The sequence below is a fragment of the Cladophialophora psammophila genome (assembly GCF_000585535.1).
Source record: "Cladophialophora psammophila CBS 110553 chromosome Unknown aczJe-supercont1.13, whole genome shotgun sequence".
NCBI lineage: Eukaryota > Fungi > Ascomycota > Eurotiomycetes > Chaetothyriales > Herpotrichiellaceae > Cladophialophora > Cladophialophora psammophila.
This window is the reverse complement of record NW_006912934.1, coordinates 135,246-156,436: the sequence shown is the minus strand read 5'-3', so window position 1 is coordinate 156,436 and position 21,191 is coordinate 135,246. Positions and strand designations below refer to the sequence as shown.

The window sequence follows — 21,191 nt, the reverse complement described above, 5'->3', positions numbered from 1 at the left end:
TCTCCCCAAGAGGCCAAAGGAGTTTCGCCCAAACACCTTGGCTGTCTTCAACTCTCCATCCTCATCGGCTGACCTCTCAGTAAGTCACCAAACTAACGTGCCCGTCTCCTAACGCTGCACACGCCAGCAACATGCGATGTGGATGGTATGCCGTTGCCACTATTGGAGCCTGGTGCCCCCTGCCTGCAAGACTGCCACCGACGACATGCGCCATTCGACTACTCGAAGGTTCAAAGATACCCAATGTGTCCCCGTTTGTGTTGAACGATCTCACTTCGTGTTTGTCGGTACCCACGGCGAAGACTGGAGCGTGCTCATGTACGGAGAGGCTGCGGAGGAGTGTCGTCGAGCCTCCCGCCATGGATGCTGTGGAGCTGGTAGTGCCAGCCGTACTCGTCCCATCTTTGCCATATTCGGGCTTTAAAGGCGATGGGCTTGATGAAGTAGCGTTCAACGTCAGAACGGCCTTATCATTCCGCAGATCCCACAATTTCACCTCCCCGTTTCTGCTTCCAGAGATGAGTTCCCTCACACCACCACGCTGCATGTGAATATTTGTTATCCACTGTCTATGCTCGCGCCAGAGCTTGACCATCGCTGTCCGAGGGTTGAGTCGCTGGTCAAACACGCGAATCACGCCGTCTCCAAAACCCGCAATGAAGATCTGCCCTGCCACCTGATCACTAGTCAGGCTGGTCACACAGCTAGAACTGCGTGCCGGAATGTCCCCAACGCAAAGCTCCGTCGCCGCATTCCACACTTTGATGACTTTAACGTCCCCGGCCACGAGGGCTTTGCCTTGCCCTTGCTGCCAGTCAAAGACTAGTCCAGCGTTCTTGTTGCTAGGGATCAGCTCCGTCAACGCCCGGAATGCAGTTATCACCTTGACGTCCGCTGAATTATGGTAGTTGCGGTATACCTTGAGAACACCGTCGGAACTACCCACCATCAAAAGAGGTTGATCATCCTCATTCAAGAATTTGGCATCATTGATTCTGCTCCCCGTGGGATTCCCGTTGCTGAACCGACTCAATTGTTCATTGTTCTTAAAATCCCAGACAGTGACAGTGTCCTTGTCGTCGGTGACGGCAAGGTGGTTGTCAAATTGATGGAACGTCAGCTTCATGGGCTGGCTCTGGTTGTTGAGGAAGCCTTCATAGCGAGTCCATTTGGAGCTTCCTGCTATGCCTTTTAGTGGTTGATTGTCGGCAATGATCTTTTCGTTGCGGTTGCGGCGCCATAGTCTGGAATTGTAGTCAGCCGAGCCGGGCTCGTCGGGATCATTGGGTCTCATTTGCGGTTCACGGAAATATTCGGTTGACCAGTCTAGCAAAGTACTCTGCAGTGGGAAGACCGGTCGCTTTTTTGGGTCGAGAGAAACGAAGCCCGCCGAAGTGGGCAGAACGGCGGAGTGATACGATCCTGGGGTGCTCCTCGTATCAGTCGTTTCCGGTGGACGGCTCCATTCAGGCGGAAGACGACTTCGAGGAGTATTGACAGGTTGAACGAGTTCCCTGGTTTTAGTGGGAGATGTTTGAGGACTGTTTTCCCTTGAAGAAGCTGAAGGGTTTGAAGAACCAGCACCAAAGGCGAGGTTGCGGAGCGAGCTGCCTGCTCTCTTCAGGCTTAGCGACAGATAGCTCTGCTGTTTGGGCAATGTGGGAGGAGGAGTGCCCGGTTGTTTCTCGATCGTCCGGAGCGAATCCCGGGACGAAACCTGCTTGAGCTGGGACTCCTCCCTCTTCGAGAATCGCAACAGGTCGTCAATAACGGCCATCGCCATGTGACTCATGGGAGAGTTGATCAATGTATCGTGCACATGGTCGACAATGATCGAAGCATTCCGCGCAATTTCTGGGTGGGGATCGACAGACAGCATCAAAATTTGAACCCAGATCGAACCATAAATTGTGTTTGCCGAGATTGGCATCCACTTGAGAGAATCACCAGCTTCGAAGCCGCTCGATTCGGACTGCTTGAATGGGTGTCTGTCCCTTTCTTCCACGAGCTGCTCGTACGCAACGACGATAAATTTGTTCTCGTACCGCTTCACAAAGTGGGAAAGGAAGACGACCAGCTCTTTCCTCACCAATGTGCTGCCATCAGAGGTCATAAAAAGGACAGAAGAGGCAATTCCTTCTTCAATCTGAGACACCTGATCAGTTAGGTCCGGAATGCCGAGGAAGTTGGTAAGTGCATGGAGCATGGCGGCTCGAACTTCTGGAACGGGATCAAGTGACAGTTCGCAGAGTCTGGCATGAGCCATGCAGCGAATGCCCATCCATTTCGCATCAGCATAGTCGCACCAGAGCATGCTGAGGCACAAACAAGACCACTGTCGCAGCAAGGGATTTTCAGGCTCCGCCATATTGAGTAAACAGGCACTGAAGAGTTCAGGCAACAGGCAGACTGTCTGGCCTGGAGGATATCTCTTGCAGAATGTGGCCACAATAAAGGCACACATGGCTCGATGTTCGCTGGCGTTGCCGACGGGAATATCTGAACGTGGGTTCATGATGGAAATGAAATAATGGATGCCGTTATCCTTGAGTAAATCATTCTGCACCGTATAGTCAACCGCCATGATTCTAGCCCAGATGAAGACCATCACCGGCTTGAGCTCTAAAGAGGCTGCTTGGAGAAGCTTCACTACATAAGGGAAGATTCCAATACTCAAAGCCAGGTGAACGGCCCACGGTCCGAGGTCCAGGAATTTGCTGAGCAGAATCAGAGCACGAAGTCGATGCACTTGGCTGAGGAGGACTTGGAGAACGATCGGCAACTGGTCGGGGGCACGATCTTTGGTTGGACCAGAGCTGAGATACACCTCGAAAGCTGTAAGCTGTTCCGAAAAGAACGTCGAGTGTTGATATTCGTAGACCCGTTTCCCCTCTTCAGCTTCACGAAGCATAGGTAGCTGTGCCAACACCATTTCCATGGCAAGATCCCAACTCTGCCAAAGAGGATGTCGATGTGTTTCTGGCAAGGCTGGTGACGATATAGGGTGACAATGATTTGCCCTCATGATACGCTCACTCAACAGGAAATTGCGGAACAGTGCTGCGACCATAAGATCTTGACGGAAAAGCTTCTTGAACAAATGTCGCGGCAGGATGTTCCAAGCGATAGTGTCAGTGATGGCTGTGAAAATCCAGTTGAGCTCTCCCAAAGGACTCCGTCTGTCCTGCAAACGGCCTGGAACGGGTATCTTCCCATCTTCGATGGCAGGTCCGTTGGGAAGCGGATTTTGTAACACAAAATATCTCAGGGCTATGTCTATCGGCGTCGTCAGGCAACATGTGAAAAGATCGGCGGGGAGTTCTGGATTTGTAGGCAACATCTCGGTTCTCCCGCAAGCCGCCAGCTGAATGCAGTCCCCGTAGTTCTGAACAGGTGCATTGGGATCTCGTTTCTTGAGCTCCTCATTCTCCTTTTCGTGCTTGGCGAGGAATGTGTCGAAGTTGTAGACAATATTGCCAGCGTGGGACACGTCGTAGACAAACAGACTGGGCCCTCCGAGCCACAACTGCAGGTCGTAAAGTCCCACCGGTATATACTGTGTGTAATTTTTATTGAAGACCCAGATCTCCCCAGACGGGGTGGGCAGAGGCACTCCATGGCCATTGTAGTGGAAAAGCACCCTCTCATCCTTCGCGTTACGACGCAATGAGATGCAAAACCGTTTCGTTTCGTCGATTGACGGATCGAGATACTGCTTGTATCTTGTCCGCAGACTCAATGACTCGTATTGCTCCTGCAGGCGTTTACCAATTTGTTCCATCGTCTTCGTCGTACCCCCACTGCTTCCCGTCGGGTCAACCCACGCTTCGAGCTTCGCAGTGGGGTTCGTCTTGATCACATCGGGAGGGTCCACACCGATGTTGAGACAGATGGCCAATGCCGCAGACACAGTCTTCATCCGGTCTTTCATGCGCCAGTCCACGCTGGGAAACTGTTTAGATTCCTCAGACAACGAGCCGTTGCTTTCATGCCGCTTTTCCGTGTAGTACATGTAAAATGTCGAGTGCAATAGTGACAGGTATTCGTTCGACGTGTACTCATCGTCCCAGCCATGTCGAATGTGCGCCAGCTTGTCCTCTGCCGCAACTTTTTGAAGTCCCTCCTTGCGTCGGGGCCCGAGATCGCTCTTCGTGCGTTGCAATAAAGCAACTGGCCTCGCCGTCAAATAGTCTTCCGCATCTTGAGGTATTATTCTTGGGGTGGACGGCCCATTTTGTTGCACTCGACCGGGGCCACTGAGCAGGGAGGGTTGTTTGAGGGCGGAGCTTGATGGGAAGCGACCTCCATCTTCGAGCATGTCTTGAGCCGTAGATTGTTCGCCCTCTTGAGTTGCAGGCCGGCGGCGGTTCACGTCAAGCGGCCCCAACCCGGCACTCGTCGGACCATTGTGAGAGGCCATGGTCTTCGTCGCGGGTGTAGCTAGATCAGGTTCGCGCATGTCCAACGAACCACAGCACTTCAGCCGGCATGCCACTGCAAGAACTTCTTAGAGTCTTAACATCGGTAGGCGCGGTCGGTTCGCAAAATGGGCGGTGACTTGAGGCAGATGTGAGATCAGGGAAGAAAATGCAATGGGCAGTCAAGGTCGGTCAAGGTCGTACCGAGGCAGCCCCCAGCCTATCTAATAACGTCAGCAATCATGTGTTTGAATAAGAGGGGGTATTACTACTGGAATTGATGTGAACTGGGAGGGCCCAAATGGTAGTCGGCCGCCTGTGACACGGATCCTGGAGACGAAGGCATTACGGCCGACGCTTGACCAAAAAACCTGCCTGCTGCAAAATGCGGGGAGCCGCACGAGCCAGCCTTGCAGAGCGAACAATATTCGACAAGGTCACGTGCAACAACGCAAGCCTCCCCAGATCGTTGGCCTCGACAGGTCCCCTTTCTCTTCATTGTTAAAGTCCACTCTTCAAAACAGCATCGCCATTCACGAGATTGTAAAGCCTGTGGCTGATGGTCGCATGTATTTGTTCGACATCCATTCATCTAATTTGGGACACATCCTACCAAACCCACCCAACCACATCCCAATTCCGTCCCATATTTAACAGTTCTGCGCTCAATGTTCTGCAATTAAAACTACATTGAGCTCCTAGCCAGTAGACAGCTCCATGAAACTTGTTTCGTCACTGTCATCCGCATATTGAGCTCCCAGAAGGCACAATAACTCCAATAAGAATATAAAAAACAAACAAACGAGAGGTCGAGTTTCTTTACACAGACACCCAACTCTTTTTGCTGTGTCACATTTCCTCATGCGACAGTCGACGTTTCTCTTGTTCCATTTTCTTCTTCTTCAAGCCGCCGCCTCCAGTTGGCGAGATTATCACTCAGCTCTGTCCCATGACTCTCTGTGGTAGGTGTCCTCTCCGAGTCAAAAGTCGTGCTAAGTCGATAGTTATTCCTGCTCGTGCTCTCCCATTGTGATCGGAGCGTCTCCAGCTCGGAAGCCAAGTTATCCAATGCAATAGATCCTCGTTCGTCTCGAGATAAAGCCTCTTCGTTGACCGAGACATCTGTTAGCGTCGAGGTACTTTCCTCTCGGTCGTGGCCAACACCGTTGATGCCATGGGGCAGAGGTTGTAACTGTGACTGACGGCGATAGTTTCCTACTGACTGGCCCACTTGATCCAGGAGCATTGTCACTCGACTTTCGGCCTCTTCCGCCTGCTTTTCGAGCATCGAGTTTTCCGACTTGAGTTGCTCCAGTTCTTTGCCCAGTCTTTGCGCGGTTTGTGTGAGCTCCTCATGACTAGCTTTTTGCTGATCTCTCTCTGCCTGTATAGTTGAAAGCTCCGACTTCAGTGAGGCAATGTTCGACTCTAACAGATCAATTTGTCTGCTCGTCTGCGTCTTCATCTCTTCAATTGAAGATTGAAGTTGCTTCCGTTCGTCGTCCCAGGCCGAGGTGTCGGCTGCCGTCCCAGAAGCCGCACTGGTACTTCGAGCGGTCTCCAATTCGCCCGTTAGCTGCGCGTTTTGGGATTTGTATTTGGTGAGCTCTTCCTTCATCTTCTTCAGCATCTTCTCGGTGCCCTTGACGTAATGTACAGCTGACTGATAATCGTTCTCGAGCTGCTCCAACTTCTCCTTGTAGGTGCTGTCGGCTTCCTGCATACGAGCCTCGAATTGACTCTTAGTCTCGTCATGAGCTTTGAGACTGGCTTGCAATTGTTGATCGAGTTCACGGAGACGCGCTTGCTCCGGTGTGCCAAAACGAGAACTTGGAGAGTGTTCGAATATGGGCGACCGTCGGACATCGGAGACATTCATGCCGCGCTCGCCTAATAGGTCTTTGAGCGCACTGTGTTGAACTGCAAGTGCGCTAGCATCTCGCTGATGCATCTCGAGGTTTGATCGCAATTCGCGGATCTCTGCCTGGTAGTTTTGCGTATCCCGCAAAGCAGTCTGTAACTGTCGCCGGATCTGGAGAGCTTCGCGGCTGGATTGTTCCTGATACGCTTCCAGTCCGGCAATTCGTTCTTCTGCATTGCGTAGCTTCTGTGCTGCTTTATCCGCAGCTTCCTGGTTGCGTTTGGCCAAACTTGAGGCTTCCTCGGCTGATTCACGAAGAGCTGCGATTTTCTGCTCAGCCACCGCGTCTTGCTTAGAGGCTGTGTCGGAAGATGACAGCTTGGCTAGCCCGGCGAGAAGAGCCTCGCGATGAGTCGCAGCTTCCCTGGCGTGGGTTTCGGCCAACTCTTCGGCATCACGCAGGCGTTTCGAGACGGTTTCCAATTCTGTAGTTCTATCTTCATGCTCGGCTCTTAATTGAGATAGTTTCCTCTCCGCAACTTCTCTTTGTCCGCGCTCTTCTTCAATTTGCCGTTCATAAAGGCTGGCTTTGCTCGTTGACGCTGCAACGGCAGCTTCCAAAGCAGCCATCGACGCCGTATGACCCGCTAGCCGCGATGATGTATCCTCGTGCATCTTGATCAAACTGTCGTGATCAACTCGCAGTGTGCGCAACTGCTCTTCAACTTCGGCTCTACGGCCTGCCTCTGCTCGCGCCAGACTCTGAGCTTCGTGAAGTTCAGCACGGAGACCCTCGAGTTCTGCCGGATTTCGATTCTTGCTTAGCTCATCATACCGGAGCTGCAGAGCGTCTATAGACTCTTCTGCCAGTTCTCGAGCTTTTCTTTCGGAAGCAAGATCGTTGTTCAAGGAATCAAGCTTAGCTTTGTGCTCAGACTGTGCAGCGAGAGCCAAAGCGAGCCGGCGTGAAAGGTCAGTGAAACGTTCTTGCTCGTCAGGTTCGCGCCCAGCGTCGGGTTGAGGTGTGCTGCGCTGGCTACCACCATGGGCAGCAAGCTTGGCTCGTGCGTATGCAGCTTCTGTAACGGCGGCATCGCGCTGATGTTCCACCTCGGCAATCCGTCTTGCCATCAACGTGGCTTGCGATTCCATGGCTTCTTGCATCTTGATAATTTCTGTTCTCATGGTCATAAAGGCTTCCATTAGTGGTCGATCGTCATCTGCAACTTGGCTGAAGGTACGCTCGTCGAACGTAGGGCTAGAGGAAGCGCCGGTATGGTAACCTTGCTTCCGAGCAAGAGCCAATTCTGAAGCATACCACGCGTTTGTCTTTTTCACAGTTTCTAGCTCCTTGAGGAGCGCCTCTTGATGAGCATTCATCTTGGGAGATTTGGGCTCATCGCCGGGTATGCTTCGTAAGCTTCGATTATCAGCTTGTGATTCTCCGTGATGTCTGCCCGAGGATGAGCGTCCCAAAAGCCCGTCTTCTGTGCTATCGATTGAACTTTGAGCTCGCTGGGACCTGAGAGACCGTTGTCTGGCCACACCGCTACTCATGAGAGGAGCTGCTTCACCTGCTTCCATAGCTTTTGCCTTTGACTCGGTTCGTTGTGTTGGAGTCCTACGCCCAAAAGTGCTCGGGCTTCCTTCGCGGCTAGGCCTGATGTTCTCTTTCTGTACATCTCTCACCGCTGGAGGCTGTATTATCCCATCTGGAGGAGCAGTTCGTACGCCATCCGTGCTGGCTGCGGCACCTCTTGTGTCGAGCGGCGGACCATTGTACCTGGCTTTTGGACCATTGGGGGCATTTGGAGGAGACTGGACTCCATTCGCACGTGGCGTGGGCGCTTGTCCCTGGGGCGGAGGTCCAGAAGGCGCCTGCCCCATAGATGCTCGTGGCAGTCGCGACTGTACGTTGTTTTGCGCAGCGTCTGGCCTTTGGACCGGACCACCCGAGAACTGTTCCCGAGATGCATTCTGACTTCTTGCCCCTTCTCGCGATGTTGAACGGAGAGGCATAACAGATCTTGCTTCTGTGCTTGGTCTTCGGGTCGGGCTGCTGGGCTGCCTCGAATCTGCAGGTTGGCCAGAAGCTGGTGCATCATTTGGGTACCTTATTTTTGCAGTGTCCAGTACGTAAACCATACTGAGCTCTGCAGGATCCCGCGGGGCTGAACTAGGCTCCCCAGCGAGAACGATGATTTTGTCGCGGTACGCTGTCATACTGTGACCAGATCTGGGTGACGGCGACGGGCCCATGTTCTGAAAAGTATACCATCGCTTTGATGAGATGCGAAAGGCCGCCAGATCACCAAGGTCTGTTCCTTCTTCAGTTCTGCCACCGAAGATATACATGACGTCGTTGACCAAGGCGGCAGAGTGGCCCTCACGAGGAGCAGGAATATATCCTATGCAGTCTTGCTGCGTCCAAACGTTGGTGATGGGACTGTACGTCCAGACATCGTTGAACCATTGAGTGCCATTGGTGCCTCCGAATCTACCGAAGAAGAATTGATTAGACAAGTTCCGGTAGCCTATCGTGCTTCACTTACAGAAATAGCTGGTCATTATAGCTGACGATCGTGTGATTCGTCCTCGCAGCAGGCACTTTTGCATTCGGGCCAACGGTGTCGTCTCCCGTGTTCTGCAGCAAAAACTCCCACTGATTTAGCGGGTTCTGCAAGGCGTTCAGGTCGAAAGCTATTAAATCATTGAAGAAATAGCCCTCAACCTGACCTCCAAAGATGTATATCTTGGAGCCCAGAATATTGAGGGTATGGCCATATCGTCCAGAGGGTCGTGGACCCGGAGGCGCTGCCCTCGACCACTGCCGAGAAGCTTCAGGATGGTGAGCAAAAATCTACTTGAAAAGGGAAACTCGAGACCTGATCCACTTACAAGTGTTAAGCAGGTACAAAGTGTCATCGAGCACGTCATTATCGTCCATCTTGGTATCACCGCCGAACACGATGAAAGCATTGCCAACGAGCAAACTTGCGTGTCCAACGCGGGGCCCAGGTCCTTCGGAAACTGTGGCGATGGGATAGCAAGAGAGATTTCCGCCTCCGGACTCGACCATCCACAAGTCGCCCCGGACCATTGAACCGTTGATCAGCCCACCCATGATATAAATGTCACCATCTTTTGAGGCAATCGCGTTCACCGCCGCGCCGTAACGAGGGAAGGGATTAGACTGCGGTGTAGGGAAATTCAAGCGCCGCTGCGACCAGGGATATAGAGCGGCATTAGGGACTTGAGTCGCCTGCGAAGTCGAAGGCCGAGCCTGCAGAAAACCATTGTCAGCTTTCCATTCGACATCCACCCACACAGAAGTTGACGTACCCCGGATTCTGATTCGGATCTCTCGCGGCGTGCATATGGGGCTCCACTGGCCAATGTCGAGTTCATTGAACTCATGGAGCCATTTGGATTTGAATTGGGATTAGGATTAGGAGGCGGCGACTGGGTAGATCTCTCCCCTGTGCTGTCTATTGAACCATTCGGGCCTGACGAAGAGGGTGTGGGAGTGCCGTCAGAGGTATGGATATTTCGACTCGCAGGGGGCAAGCCCGAGGCGGGCGGCGCGTTCTTCCTACTTTTAAAAAGGAAGGCCATCGTTCGTGACTTCGCAACGTGGTGGTGACTCGGGAGGTACGGCCAAATGAGACACGGTGTACCAGATGCGCAGAGCTGGCGCAGAGCGAACCATACACCTCATTCAAGCACAATCCATCGTCTCGAGATACACCAGGGGGGAACCCGAAATAACAGCAATTATGTTCCAGGACCGCGGCCGTGATCAGTCGATGAGTTTTCCGAAGTGGTCGATGCTCGCTCGCAATGCAATTCAGGTCTGGCTGCCAAGGGAAGGCTTATGCAGGCACCGGATGCCCCCCAATTAATTCCAACGCGATCAAAGCTGTGAACGCGCCCGTGCACCTGCAGGAGTCGGGGCGGTAAAAAGAAAAATTGTCAATTTCAATTCGAGGCAAGGTCCAACACAACGCCAAAAATGACGAGTGGAAACAGAGGCGACAGGAATAAAATGGAGATGGACGGGTGATGATGATGGCGACGAGGAGGAATATGGGAAACCCTACTCAGTATGGGATCAGGAGAATTATTTCTGTCAACCCAGAGAAGTGTCTGTCGCCCGCGGGCGCAGCCTGGCACGAACTGGATGGAGAATTAGAGAGATGAGGGCCGGGATGCTCCAGCTTCCCAGTCCCGGGCTCCAAGCATGTTTCAGGCGGCTGATTCGAGCCTAGCCCCAACTTGCCCCCCCGGCTAAGCGTCTCTACCGTCTCCTCTCTCATGCGTCTCTGGCGCCCATGGTGCTAAACAAGCAGCAGGAATAAAAAAAATAACTGGGTAATAGACGGAGTGCTCGTTGTTGCTCCCCCTTATCTGTAGTTTGGCCTCCTGCTCTCTACTCCATCTTTCAGCGGTTAGGCTCGAGGTATGTAGACGTCCTGCAAGGAGAGACAAACGCCATCACGACTCGCTGGTCCTCCACCTTCCATCATGATGCCATCTCAGCCGCAAAACTGCAGCTCTCTGCTCCCTGCCTTCTGCCCTGGTTGAAGAAACCTTGGAAGTTCTATTCCGGTAACGATTCCGGGGCTGACGATTCCCGCACGTGACTGTCCATCGGCCTTATCAAGGATGATTGGGCGACTCGATTACCACCTTGCAACACCTTGACGACATCCAGGACCACCTTGGGACATCCATAGCCATGCACAAGCCTCCCCCAAACGACACACGTCTGACCATAGACAAATCACAAAGACGGACAAACTTTTGCTCGCACCACTAGCCAACATTCTGGGCATCCTTCTGCGAAACTTCCTGAACCTAACTGGACTCCTTGCTGGTCACCTGCACCCTTATCAATCAGGTGCTGAGGTCATTGAATGCGCAGTGCCACCATTGGTCTCTAAGGGTAAACCGATGCTCGATACCACATCGAGGCAGAAAAGGTTCCCGTGAGTCTAACAAACCTACCTGGTTATCTGCCTTGCCGAAGTCACGGTGACTCTGACTGTAAACGTGACAGTATGAGACTGTGCGCCAAATATCCTTGACGAGCAGAGAGATTCCCGTGGCGATCGCACGAACGATATTGACAACGTCGACAACGTTGACAACTTTCAGCCCTCCGGTCCACCTAAGGCGAAAAGCCTTTGAAGCACCAAGACCCAAGACTCTGGCTTCCCGGAGTCCGAGGTTCCCCTGGAGAAGAGGGTGATTGTACCACAGCCCTACCTATCGGCCCATTCAGCCTCGCGATACCACCACGCGCGGCACTACGAGTGGGAGGAATTGGGATTGGGAACAGGGACCGGCTCTCTCTTGACAGGGATCCAGAATTTATGCACCATTCATCATGGCCTCAGACTCCCCAACTGATCAACCTCAACCTCTTCCCGAAGTCGACCTCAAAACTTTCATTGCGCAAATGCCCAAGGCGGAACTCCATGTCCACCTCGAGGGCTGCCTCACGCCCGTTCTGGCCCGCTCGCTCGCGTCGCGGAACAACCTGCCCCCACCATCATCGCTTTCCCACCTAGAACCCTCTCACCCAGAGGCAGGCTACGCGTTCAACGACCTCACGTCGTTCCTGCAGATCTACTACCCGAACCTCGCCGTGTTGGTGACGGCAGAGGACTTCTCCGACCTGGCGCTGAGCTACCTGCGCACTGCGCACGCCCAGAACGTGAAGCACGTCGAACTTTTTTTCGACCCGCAAGCGCACACGTCGCGCGGCATCCCCTTTCCGACCGTGGTGAGGGGCTACCGGCACGGGGTCATCACGGCGCAGCGCACGCTAGGCATCTCCGCGAGCCTGATCATGTGTTTCCTGCGTGACCACAGCGCCGAGTACGCCATGTCGACGCTGATGGAGTCGCTGCCGTTCAAAGACAGCATCATCGGTGTGGGCCTGGACAGCGACGAGCGCGACAACCCGCCCAGCAAGTTCGCGTCCGTCTTCCAGCGCGCCGCCCGCGAGGGATACCTGCTCACCATGCACTGCGACATCGATCAGCCCAACATCCTGACGCACATCGGACAAGCGATCAACGAGATCCAGGTCGACAGGATAGACCACGGCACAAACATCATTGAGTCGCCCGAGCTGGTCGACACCATCAAGACGCGTGGCATCGGTCTCACGTGCTGTCCAATCTCCAACTCGGTCGTCACCGCGGACTTCAAGGGCCGGGAAATCGTCAGCCTCTTACGACAAGGCGTCAAGGTGACCATCAACAGCGACGACCCAGCCTATTTCCGCGGCTATGTGAATGAAAATTTGTTGAAGCTGGCCGAGGGAACAGATGTGACAAAGAAGGAACTGATCCAATTACAAAGAAATGCGTTTATGATCAGTTGGATCTCAAGTTGGCGGAGGAGTCATTTCTTGCACATGTTGGATGAGTATGAGCAAAAGGCGTTAAGCCTTGTAGAAGAGAGAAGACCTCTAGCAAACGGGATTTGACGATTGATGAACTACGCCGTAATAACCCGAGAACAGCATCCGATGCCGTGGAAAGGGTATCTTTACACTAATAAATGTAGAGTCCAAGACCTCAACCTACAGAGCATTCTGCCCGGGTCTTTTTCACAGCCACTAATCCGAGACTTTTGTGGTAAAGTCAACCTCGCCAAAGAACGTCGCCCGCAACTGCACAACTGCTGCAATCTCGAGAATAAACTCCTGAAGAATAATGGCGTTGGTCAATATATGACTGAGACTGACTTGGTTCCTCTGGCTCGACGAGCAGTCATCTTGACCGCTTGGAGTTACAGTTCCGGAATCACCACTTGTATGCAACATGGGATGTCGGACACCAGTAGGGCTGGAAGTTTGTTTGCGACCAGCGTGTACGGGTAAGGATTCAGAAGCCTCTTCCGGTGCCCTGAAATTAGATAGCGGAACTTGCGTTTTGAGAAGCACGGTTGGTGGTGGTGGCAGCAACGATGCCGGTTGCTGATCTGAATCGTCGTTCTCTTCAGGTTCTGCCGGTACTGATTGCCGTAGGGGTGAATGACCGAGAGTGCGCTCGGTCAGACTGCTCCGATGCGCTCCAGACCTAGACAAGGCACTGTCGATAGATCCGAACTCCCTAGTTGTTATCTTTCGCCCTCTCGGAGTTGCTGGCCGTGATTGAGACTTCCCAATGGAAGGCGAGACGCTTCTTAGACTTGAATCAGTTTCTTTCGCCTGCCACGACAAAGTCCTTGAGTTTTGAGGGCTGGTGAGCGGGTCATCATCCGACAGTTCCAGTCTTCTTCGGAAGATAAGTTCATCCCATTCGGGAAACTGTGAGCGCCATTGACGAACTTGCTCGATGAGTTCGCCAATGATGAAAGTAATGTTGAATGCAGAGCTGTCTTCACTATTTGTCTCCTTCCCTGGGCACAAAAGCCACCCCTGCAGATCCATGTGTTCACAGGCAGCCAACGCCATGATGGCCTCAGTCAGATAAAGATTCGTGACGGTGTCATTTGCGAAAAAGCTTCGTAGCAGTGTGAGGAGAGCTTCAAAGAGCTTGCAGTCCTGGGCAATAGACATGTCTCGTTCGTCCATTTCGTCTGTGTCCGCTTGATTCATTCTGAGGCAGCTGTGCTGCTCCAGTAGGATCTGCTCGTCCAACAATGCCGCCCGGTATGAGTCGTCCATTTCGGAGTTTTTGGCTATAACTGCAGCATAATCGAACAATTTGAGCAAGGAGCTATTCAAACGTTCGACTCCGCGTTGGCCAGGAGACACAGTAGTCGGTTCGAGCCTGAAAAGACTTGTCAGAACATGGCAGTGGTGATTCTCGATAGTGACTGATAAGAGCTTGAGACAAGCATTGACGGTTTCCGGGTGACGAGATCTGAGGCTCATTACCATCAAGTCGAGGAGATTGAAAAGGTTCGGGGAAGGGCTATCGGCGATTTCTGAAAGGGCTCTCAAGTGATCAATTGACTTCCGCCTGCTGACAGACATTCTCTGTCTTCGATGGCTCTTTTCTCGCGGTCCGCGAGGCATGTTTGGAGACGCTAAAAGGTAGCGCAAGATACGATCCACGAGTTGACGGTGATCAAGCGCAAGTAGAATCCGGGAAAGGTGCGTTATAACCGCGGCGGTAGAGCCACCCTCGACATCTGATGACTCCAAGAGCGAAGGGTAAAGGAGCTGTTGGACAAAGAGCACCTGAAAATGATCAAGCAAGGTGTCGCTGACCTCTGCTGACTTGCAATGGTTCAGGGTGTCCTGCCAGAATGCCAGATAAGTGAAGAAGGCCTTGATGTCTTGCTGAAGGACATGCGACACCGCCGTGAGCGGGGCCAGCGTTTCCGAGCGGTCTGATAGGCAGACAATGGGAGGTGCGGCAGCCTGCCCGCTAAGAGGAGTCGATTGTCTGCTGAGCCGGCTGTATAGGGCACCAAGACCACTAGCCATCTGAGGCGCCAGGTCACTCTCAATCATCCATGTTTCCAAGGGTTTGAATCTGGAGGCGGTTTCCGTCAGGTACAACAGCGCCGTGCGGGCAAAGTCGCCCACCGGCCCATCATGGTGGACATACTGGACCAGAACATGGAACAGCGGGAATTGACTTCTCCTAGAGTCATCAGCAACATTGCGGCCTCGTGTTGCTTCTCGATCCGGATAGAACCAAGCTGGAAGGATGTCTGGGTCCAGCCTGATCTTGGTAGCAATCTCAAATAGTAGTTCCACCAGGTCTGTTTCTAGACGTTCTTCGACGATAATTCTTCCACCTATTGTAGCAAAGCACACCAGATCTAATAAAGACCTCGTGAACAGTTTGCTGTCCAGCAACCCTTCGGCCTCGCCATTGATGAGGATATGGAAGAACTGTGCAGAGGATTTGATAATTTCAGTGTTGGCAGAGGAAACGGCGAGCTTGGTGATTATGATGTACGTTTGACTCGAGGCGACATAGCGTAGGCAGGAGTGTGGTGCAGCTCTGCGCGACTCGTCGTGAAGAATGCCTTCAAGGCGTTGTAGGAGTTTGACCGTGTAGGTCACGGCGGCTTCATCGTCGCGCTCGACGCTGCCGCTGCGCCAGGTGTGCTTCACAGCGTCAGTGTGACTACCCTCGCAGAAGGAGTGGGGCTCCCTCACCGTCAAGGCATTGCAGATGCTCTTGCAAGACGCAAGGCGCTCTGCAGGTGTATTTGTCCTTGGTTTTGTCTGGTACGAGCCAGTACCAGCAATCAGGCGAGTGAGCTGGCCAGCCGTCTTCACGTTAGACTGCGCAACTCTCGGATGGCCGCATATTGGGTAAGCAACTCACGATATCCATGCCCTTTGCCTCATTTTGGAACGATCATTGCCAATGGATAACAGGTATGATTTGCTGGCTATGCCGAAGGTAGAATCCAAGAGTTATGGATGAAGAAAGAGCTTGAATCTGCGATGGTCAGAGGTGTTATTAGCTGAGACAAAACTAACCCGCTTGTTCGGTCGTGACTTCCTTGTGGAGGCCAGCAGCTGCCTCTCTGGCGGACACTTGATAGATACAAAAAATACGCCCTCCCCTTGTTCTTACTTTCTCCTTCTCCATTCCAGCAGCCCTGAATCACTAAGTAATGCCTTTTGCTGCTGTCAGGTTGGGTGGAAGTGGAACCAGCAGCTTCTGCCCTGAGGTATATCCCAACTGGGACATTTCTACCCGATGGAGGCCGCCTCATGTCCAAGTGCGGCAAACGTGACCTTCAAGTCCTCTACAACACCTGAACCTCGAGCACATGAGCGGGAATCTAGCAAAGATGGAGGACTGGATGGTATATACACCCTGCCAGGATCCTTCCACGCCGCCAGTGCCCTTAAACCAACCAAAACGCGTACTGGATTCTACTCTGAGCACGGCCACTCTCTGTCTCACATCCGACCCATCACCAAACATCCTGGTTCATCGGTCACAACGTTCTTCAATGGGGTATTCAGAACCATCATCGGCATAGCGACACTAGGCGCGAGCATCACCTTCTCCTACGTCTTGTCCAACAACACCTCCACCCCTCGGGCGAGAAAGCCAGTCTTCAACGTGGACCAGATCCAAGAATTCCTAGCCATCAGCTGGCTCCTGTTCCTTCTTGCGTTGGCGATTGCCTCACTCGGCTCGACTATCTTGACCTTCTTCAAAGACCACTGGATTGCGGACTGGGATGGGCTGAATGGGAAGACTTCGCAACGGAGTGTTCAGAGGTATGCTATCTTCGCTGCGGGCCTGATGGCCGCTCTTATCGTCGGAGCTTTCGTGCTGCTCTGCCTGGTGGTGGTTGCATATACCGCTGTGGTTGGGTGGGTTGCTTTGGGGTTTACTAGTCTTTTTGGAATTATCATCCTTCTGGCACTGATAAATCAAGCCCCATGGCCCTGGAGGGATAATACGCCGTCTCCGAGCCCAACACATCGCATCGCTGGAGATCATGGCGGAGGCGATGGCGAGGAAGCAGGGTGATGGGCCATCAAGAAGGATATTTTGTGCGATGGAATTGCGGGAGATTGTTCGAGAGGTCCACGTGTTTGTCGTGGTCTTTTGCCGAGGACTTCCCGCGTCAGATCGCTGCAGCCCATTCCTTTTGCAACTGCAGATGCAGCATAATACACAGCTTGTTGATATCGTCTTCATAATCATACAAATTTCTTCATAGCTCGTCGAGCGAGGAGGTTTCACATCAGTCACTTTCATCGTCAGTTCCCGCTTTCCGCTTCTTGCCTCCTTTCCCCTTCCCTTTGGGCTTGATGTCTTCTTCGCTATCTTCACTCTTGGCCTCCGACTTGGCCCCTCCTTTCTTGGAGCCTTCATCAGGAATGGCCTGGCAGATGTCGTTCAAAAAGTCGAACTGACCGTCTTTCATCAATGCGGCCTTGAGATGCTGTGCTGTGACTCTTTTCGAGCCGTTTGCCCTTGCTTCGGTCGCGCCCTTGGAGACTAAGGTGATCATGAAAAGCTCCAGTGCTTTGGCTGTGTAAATGTCAGAAGAATGGCCAGGGGCCACGGAAATAGGACGAAGAACTCACAAACTGCTGTGGGTGTGGCTTGGGCTACCTTGCCTACATCCTCGTCTGCTTGCATGATGCGCTTGATGCGGGCAACAGGGAACTTGGTCTTCACGTCGATCCCAAAGGAAGGGTCTGCCGTGGCGATGGGCATGACTGGTTGTACAGGCTGAACTTGCTCTACCTTGGGCTGGATGGCGTTTCTTGAAGGCACGTTGAGACCGTAATCCTGAGCCTGACCCAGTGCCTCGGCGGCTTTTTGTTGCCGCGTTCGAGGCATGTCTCCGTAGGGTGGAAAGGGAACAGAAGACTGTTCTGGATGAATTGGGTACGGTCGATGAGAGTAGTGGTGGGATGGCGGTGGGCTACTATATGGCTGACCTGAAGGTCGAAACTGATTTAGTGGAGACTGTTGAGTCGAGGTCTGACCGGGCAGGCTCGGAGTGCGGAAAGCGTGCGAAGAATGGTTCACCTGAGAGCTTTGGGTTGGAGGGCGCGAGCCAAAGTACGACGTCGAAGGGGTGGTGGATGTCGCCGTCGAAGGTGAGAAGAAAGGCGAGGCGTCGTAGCTGCCTCGCGGACTGAATGAATAACCCGAAGGGAAATTGGAGTCTGGTGCGTGGTAGCTTGGGATTCGGGTTAGTCTGGGCAGTGGGGCGTTGGCATTGATGAAGCCTGATAAATCTGGACTGGAAGGCCGGTATGATGACTCGGAGTGGGAGTTGGCGTTGTCGTGTTCTTCATTCATTGCTCGGCGAATGAAGGGTGCAGCTGGGTGATGGTGCCAATGGTGCAGGGAAGCCGGGGTAATATTTGTTCAGGACTAGTATCGATGATGGTGCGGCGGCGGAGTGTGAGTGGGCGACAAGTCATTTTGGATGGACAAAGGAGCGTCTCTGGTGCATGTTGTTGTCACTTGTCGCTGATGGTAGTCACAATATACAGACGTGTGAAGAAGGAAGGACTGGTCGCGACGTGAAAGGTCGAGTCCGTGGATGGCAGTGGTGATGTGATGGTAACGGTGGTACGTGGTATGTACCGAGTATTGGGGGATTCAATACCACGACGACAAGCACCAACGGCAGTTAGTGGCAGTAGCTTGTGCAAGTAGCTGTTAGTGGGAACGTGTCCGGAGAAGGAGGAATGTAAATCCGAAGAAGTGTGAGTACCAAGTCACTACGAGTAGTGGGATTGAGCATCTGAGATTCCGGAAGGGCGAGTCATGCAGTTCAAAGACTTGCAGCTGAGGGGTCAGAGGGGCCTTATAAAAGCCCGCGTCACCATTGCGGCATCCGCTGATCAGATCAACAGGCCCTGGGCTTGTTAGGCCCTGCAGGCCCAGGCCACTAGGCTGGTGAGGCGTCGGAAACACGCTAAATTTGTGACCCAATCATGCGAGCCACCTGTAACAGTGCCTGGCAGTGCCCAAGAGGCCATTTTTTCCGAATCCACAACTGTCAATCCCACACCTGCGCAAACTCTGCCGTCTTCCTCTTCCATCTTCCTTCATCGAAAACCCGATTGGCGGATCTGGTCCAGCACACTTTGCCATCTCCCTTTTTCGACGCCAGTCGAATAATGAACCGCGGTCATGGCGACGACGATAGGAAGGCCAAGGCTATCATAGCGACAATCCACTTTTCTACATCACTGCGCGTCGATGAAGACGCGTGCTCTTCGACAGGGACAAAATGAGCCACCGAATGACCTGAGAGTCTGCGGAAGATACTTGGAATGCCTACACCTTCTTGAATCATCGCTTGCCAAATGATGACAGAGCAAACTGGAGGTAGCCGTTGGAGACAAGATCGCAAAGCAACAACCCAGTCAGCGCGGCCGTGTGTCGTTGCTTCGCACGTCCAGCTGTTGTCGATGAAAGACCTTTCCAAACTTGATCTAATCTGATGGCATGCTTCGATGAAGACAAGAGGCAGGGGAATGCACAATTACACTATAACCTTGATGCCAGGCTTGAGGACAGAATGAAGTCGGTCATGATATCGAGGCCCTGCAGGCGTTCGCCTCGAGTCGCACCGAGGAACAAATTCACCACAGGCCAGGCATGAATGCCTGCTTCTTGCTCATAGACCTTGACCATGGCGCCGTTTTTCTTCATGTGGTCCACCATCTCTTGGATCCCAGGACCAAACACCTCTTCAGTCCCGTATATGATCCGAAACCCGTTCAGCGGCGACGCTTGTTTCCAGCGCCCAGTGCAGAGTCCGGGTGAAATGACCCCATCCGTCCTGGTTGCCTCTCCTGCATATTGCCTTGCGTACAGATGCAGGCTGTTTCGATCCAGATAGCAACTGGGCGTATTCTGGTTCAAATCCGATACAAGATGTGTCCAAGGCGAAAGCAGTATCGCCAGACCTGGTCGATGTAGCGACTGGTATTGAGGATCTTGTTCGAGATGACCAGGCTGGAGCAGCATGCTCAGGACCAGTGTTGCTCCTGCCGAGTCACCGCTCACACAGATCTTGGCTGCTGAGCCATCCCCGAACGTCTCTCGAAGAAAAGTATACCCTGCCCGGGTCTCATTAAATTGGACGGGCCACTGCGCATCCGGGACGAGAGTATATTCCAAAGCATACACGGCTGGGTTCTTGAAGCCACTTTCTTTTAATCGAGTCGCCCAGGCCATCAGGAACTCGATATAGAAATATGCTGAACCCATGGAGAACCCGCCACCTGCGAGAGAATATCAGCTGACCTTGGAACTATGAAAAAGACGTCCCCCTTAACTGACCATGAGCATAGTAAATAATGATGTCCGGGTCGCGGTCTGGATCATCCACGATCCAAAGACCTCTGGCACCATGTCTGATGACTTCCTGATAAAACATCGGGCAATGCAGGTATCCGTGTCGCAACAGACGAAACCGAAAGAATGGATATGTGACCCATTTGCAAAAGAAGACTCTCCCTACGCGAGCAGGGATTTTTGCAAAGGCGTATCGCACACAGCGAATGACCACGTCCTGGAAGAGCGTGGCATGTTGGGTGAAAGGTGATCGAAGGCTACTTTTGTTGTAATATCGTTCATGTGTAAGTTGGTATGGGAGTTGGAAAACTGTGGCCGGTGATCAGTATACTTTTGCGACTTTCGCAGAGTGGTGTTTTCCGCACTCAAAAAAGGTATTACTCTGAGAATCACACCAAGAAGCTCGCCGAGGTCTACCTGGTAAAGCAGTTGTGGAATTAAAAATATGACAAAAGCGACACAATCAATTCCGTTGATTGGTCCCAGGATCATCCTGGCCTATTTGGAATTTTGTAATTGGCGACTGGTGGGATGTTGGACGGTTTTATATATATGTTCTTCGTATCCCGTCTCACAGAATAGATCAAACTAGGCAAATGAGATGATTTAAGAGCCCGCGGAGAATCTATTAGTAGAGTGTATTCTAAGGAGCAGTGTAAGAGAGGGAGGGTCTAACCGTGTAAACACTGGTCGTTGATTGAAAGCGAAAAGCGAACTCACCCAATATTTTTGGCGGCGATGCAGCCGAGAGATTTGAGATTTGGGGTCACATGACGCTAGCCTCATTGGCTCTAGCGTAAGCTGGGGAGGCCAAAGAGACTCGTTGCGGCCGCGGCCGTCCTTTTTTCGCCTTTTTGGAGGCTTCGTCCAGGCTCTGGTGGCTCAGTGGCTCGCAGGCTGCTTCCCGGCTGCGCAAAAACATCACCGAAAACTTCCTCCCCATCACCATCACCACCAGCCGTCCTTGATATGTCTTAAGCCTTTACTTCGATATACTTGTGAATTTATGTCATTTAGAGTCCAGTGATTGTGTCACACAGTACCGGCGACACCCCTGCCTGTTGTCATCTAATGGCGTTTGATCTTTCCATTCCTTCGTCCAACCTACAGGCTTGGTGCACTCCTACA

General features: G+C 52.7%; 7 protein-coding genes across 7 annotated transcripts; 2 read left to right on the top strand and 5 right to left on the bottom strand.

Annotated features, from left to right (window-relative positions):
• Positions 1–76: 76 nt before the first annotated feature.
• On the bottom strand, positions 77–4,420 carry A1O5_08159 (regulatory associated protein-mTOR; the record flags this gene model as incomplete). The annotated part of the gene is made up of 1 exon (XM_007748743.1): positions 77–4,420. One exon carries the CDS (start codon positions 4,418–4,420, stop codon positions 77–79), a length of 4,344 nt encoding a protein of 1,447 aa, XP_007746933.1.
• An 857-nt stretch (positions 4,421–5,277) lies between these two features.
• Positions 5,278–9,687, bottom strand: A1O5_08158 (uncharacterized protein; the record flags this gene model as incomplete). The annotated part of the gene is made up of 4 exons (XM_007748742.1): positions 5,278–8,776; positions 8,832–9,117; positions 9,178–9,562; positions 9,622–9,687. The coding sequence occupies 4 exons, from the start codon at positions 9,685–9,687 to the stop codon at positions 5,278–5,280; spliced, it is 4,236 nt and encodes a 1,411-aa protein (XP_007746932.1).
• A 1,981-nt stretch (positions 9,688–11,668) lies between these two features.
• Positions 11,669–12,778, top strand: A1O5_08157 (adenosine deaminase; the record flags this gene model as incomplete). The annotated part of the gene is made up of 1 exon (XM_007748741.1): positions 11,669–12,778. The coding sequence occupies one exon, from the start codon at positions 11,669–11,671 to the stop codon at positions 12,776–12,778; it is 1,110 nt and encodes a 369-aa protein (XP_007746931.1).
• Positions 12,779–12,910: 132 nt separating this feature from the next.
• On the bottom strand, positions 12,911–15,596 carry A1O5_08156 (uncharacterized protein; the record flags this gene model as incomplete). The annotated part of the gene is made up of 3 exons (XM_007748740.1): positions 12,911–15,364; positions 15,416–15,520; positions 15,588–15,596. The coding sequence occupies 3 exons, from the start codon at positions 15,594–15,596 to the stop codon at positions 12,911–12,913; spliced, it is 2,568 nt and encodes an 855-aa protein (XP_007746930.1).
• Positions 15,597–16,124: 528 nt separating this feature from the next.
• A1O5_08155 (uncharacterized protein) lies at positions 16,125–16,724 on the top strand (the record flags this gene model as incomplete). Its single annotated transcript, XM_007748739.1, has 1 exon — positions 16,125–16,724. A coding segment is annotated over one exon (600 nt), but the record flags the coding sequence as incomplete, so codon positions are not given.
• Positions 16,725–16,974: 250 nt separating this feature from the next.
• A1O5_08154 (uncharacterized protein) lies at positions 16,975–18,047 on the bottom strand (the record flags this gene model as incomplete). The annotated part of the gene is made up of 2 exons (XM_007748738.1): positions 16,975–17,264; positions 17,321–18,047. 2 exons carry the CDS (start codon positions 18,045–18,047, stop codon positions 16,975–16,977), a joined length of 1,017 nt encoding a protein of 338 aa, XP_007746928.1.
• A 1,203-nt stretch (positions 18,048–19,250) lies between these two features.
• Positions 19,251–20,555, bottom strand: A1O5_08153 (uncharacterized protein; the record flags this gene model as incomplete). The annotated part of the gene is made up of 3 exons (XM_007748737.1): positions 19,251–19,990; positions 20,049–20,372; positions 20,429–20,555. 3 exons carry the CDS (start codon positions 20,553–20,555, stop codon positions 19,251–19,253), a joined length of 1,191 nt encoding a protein of 396 aa, XP_007746927.1.
• Between the last annotated feature and the right edge of the window lie 636 nt (positions 20,556–21,191).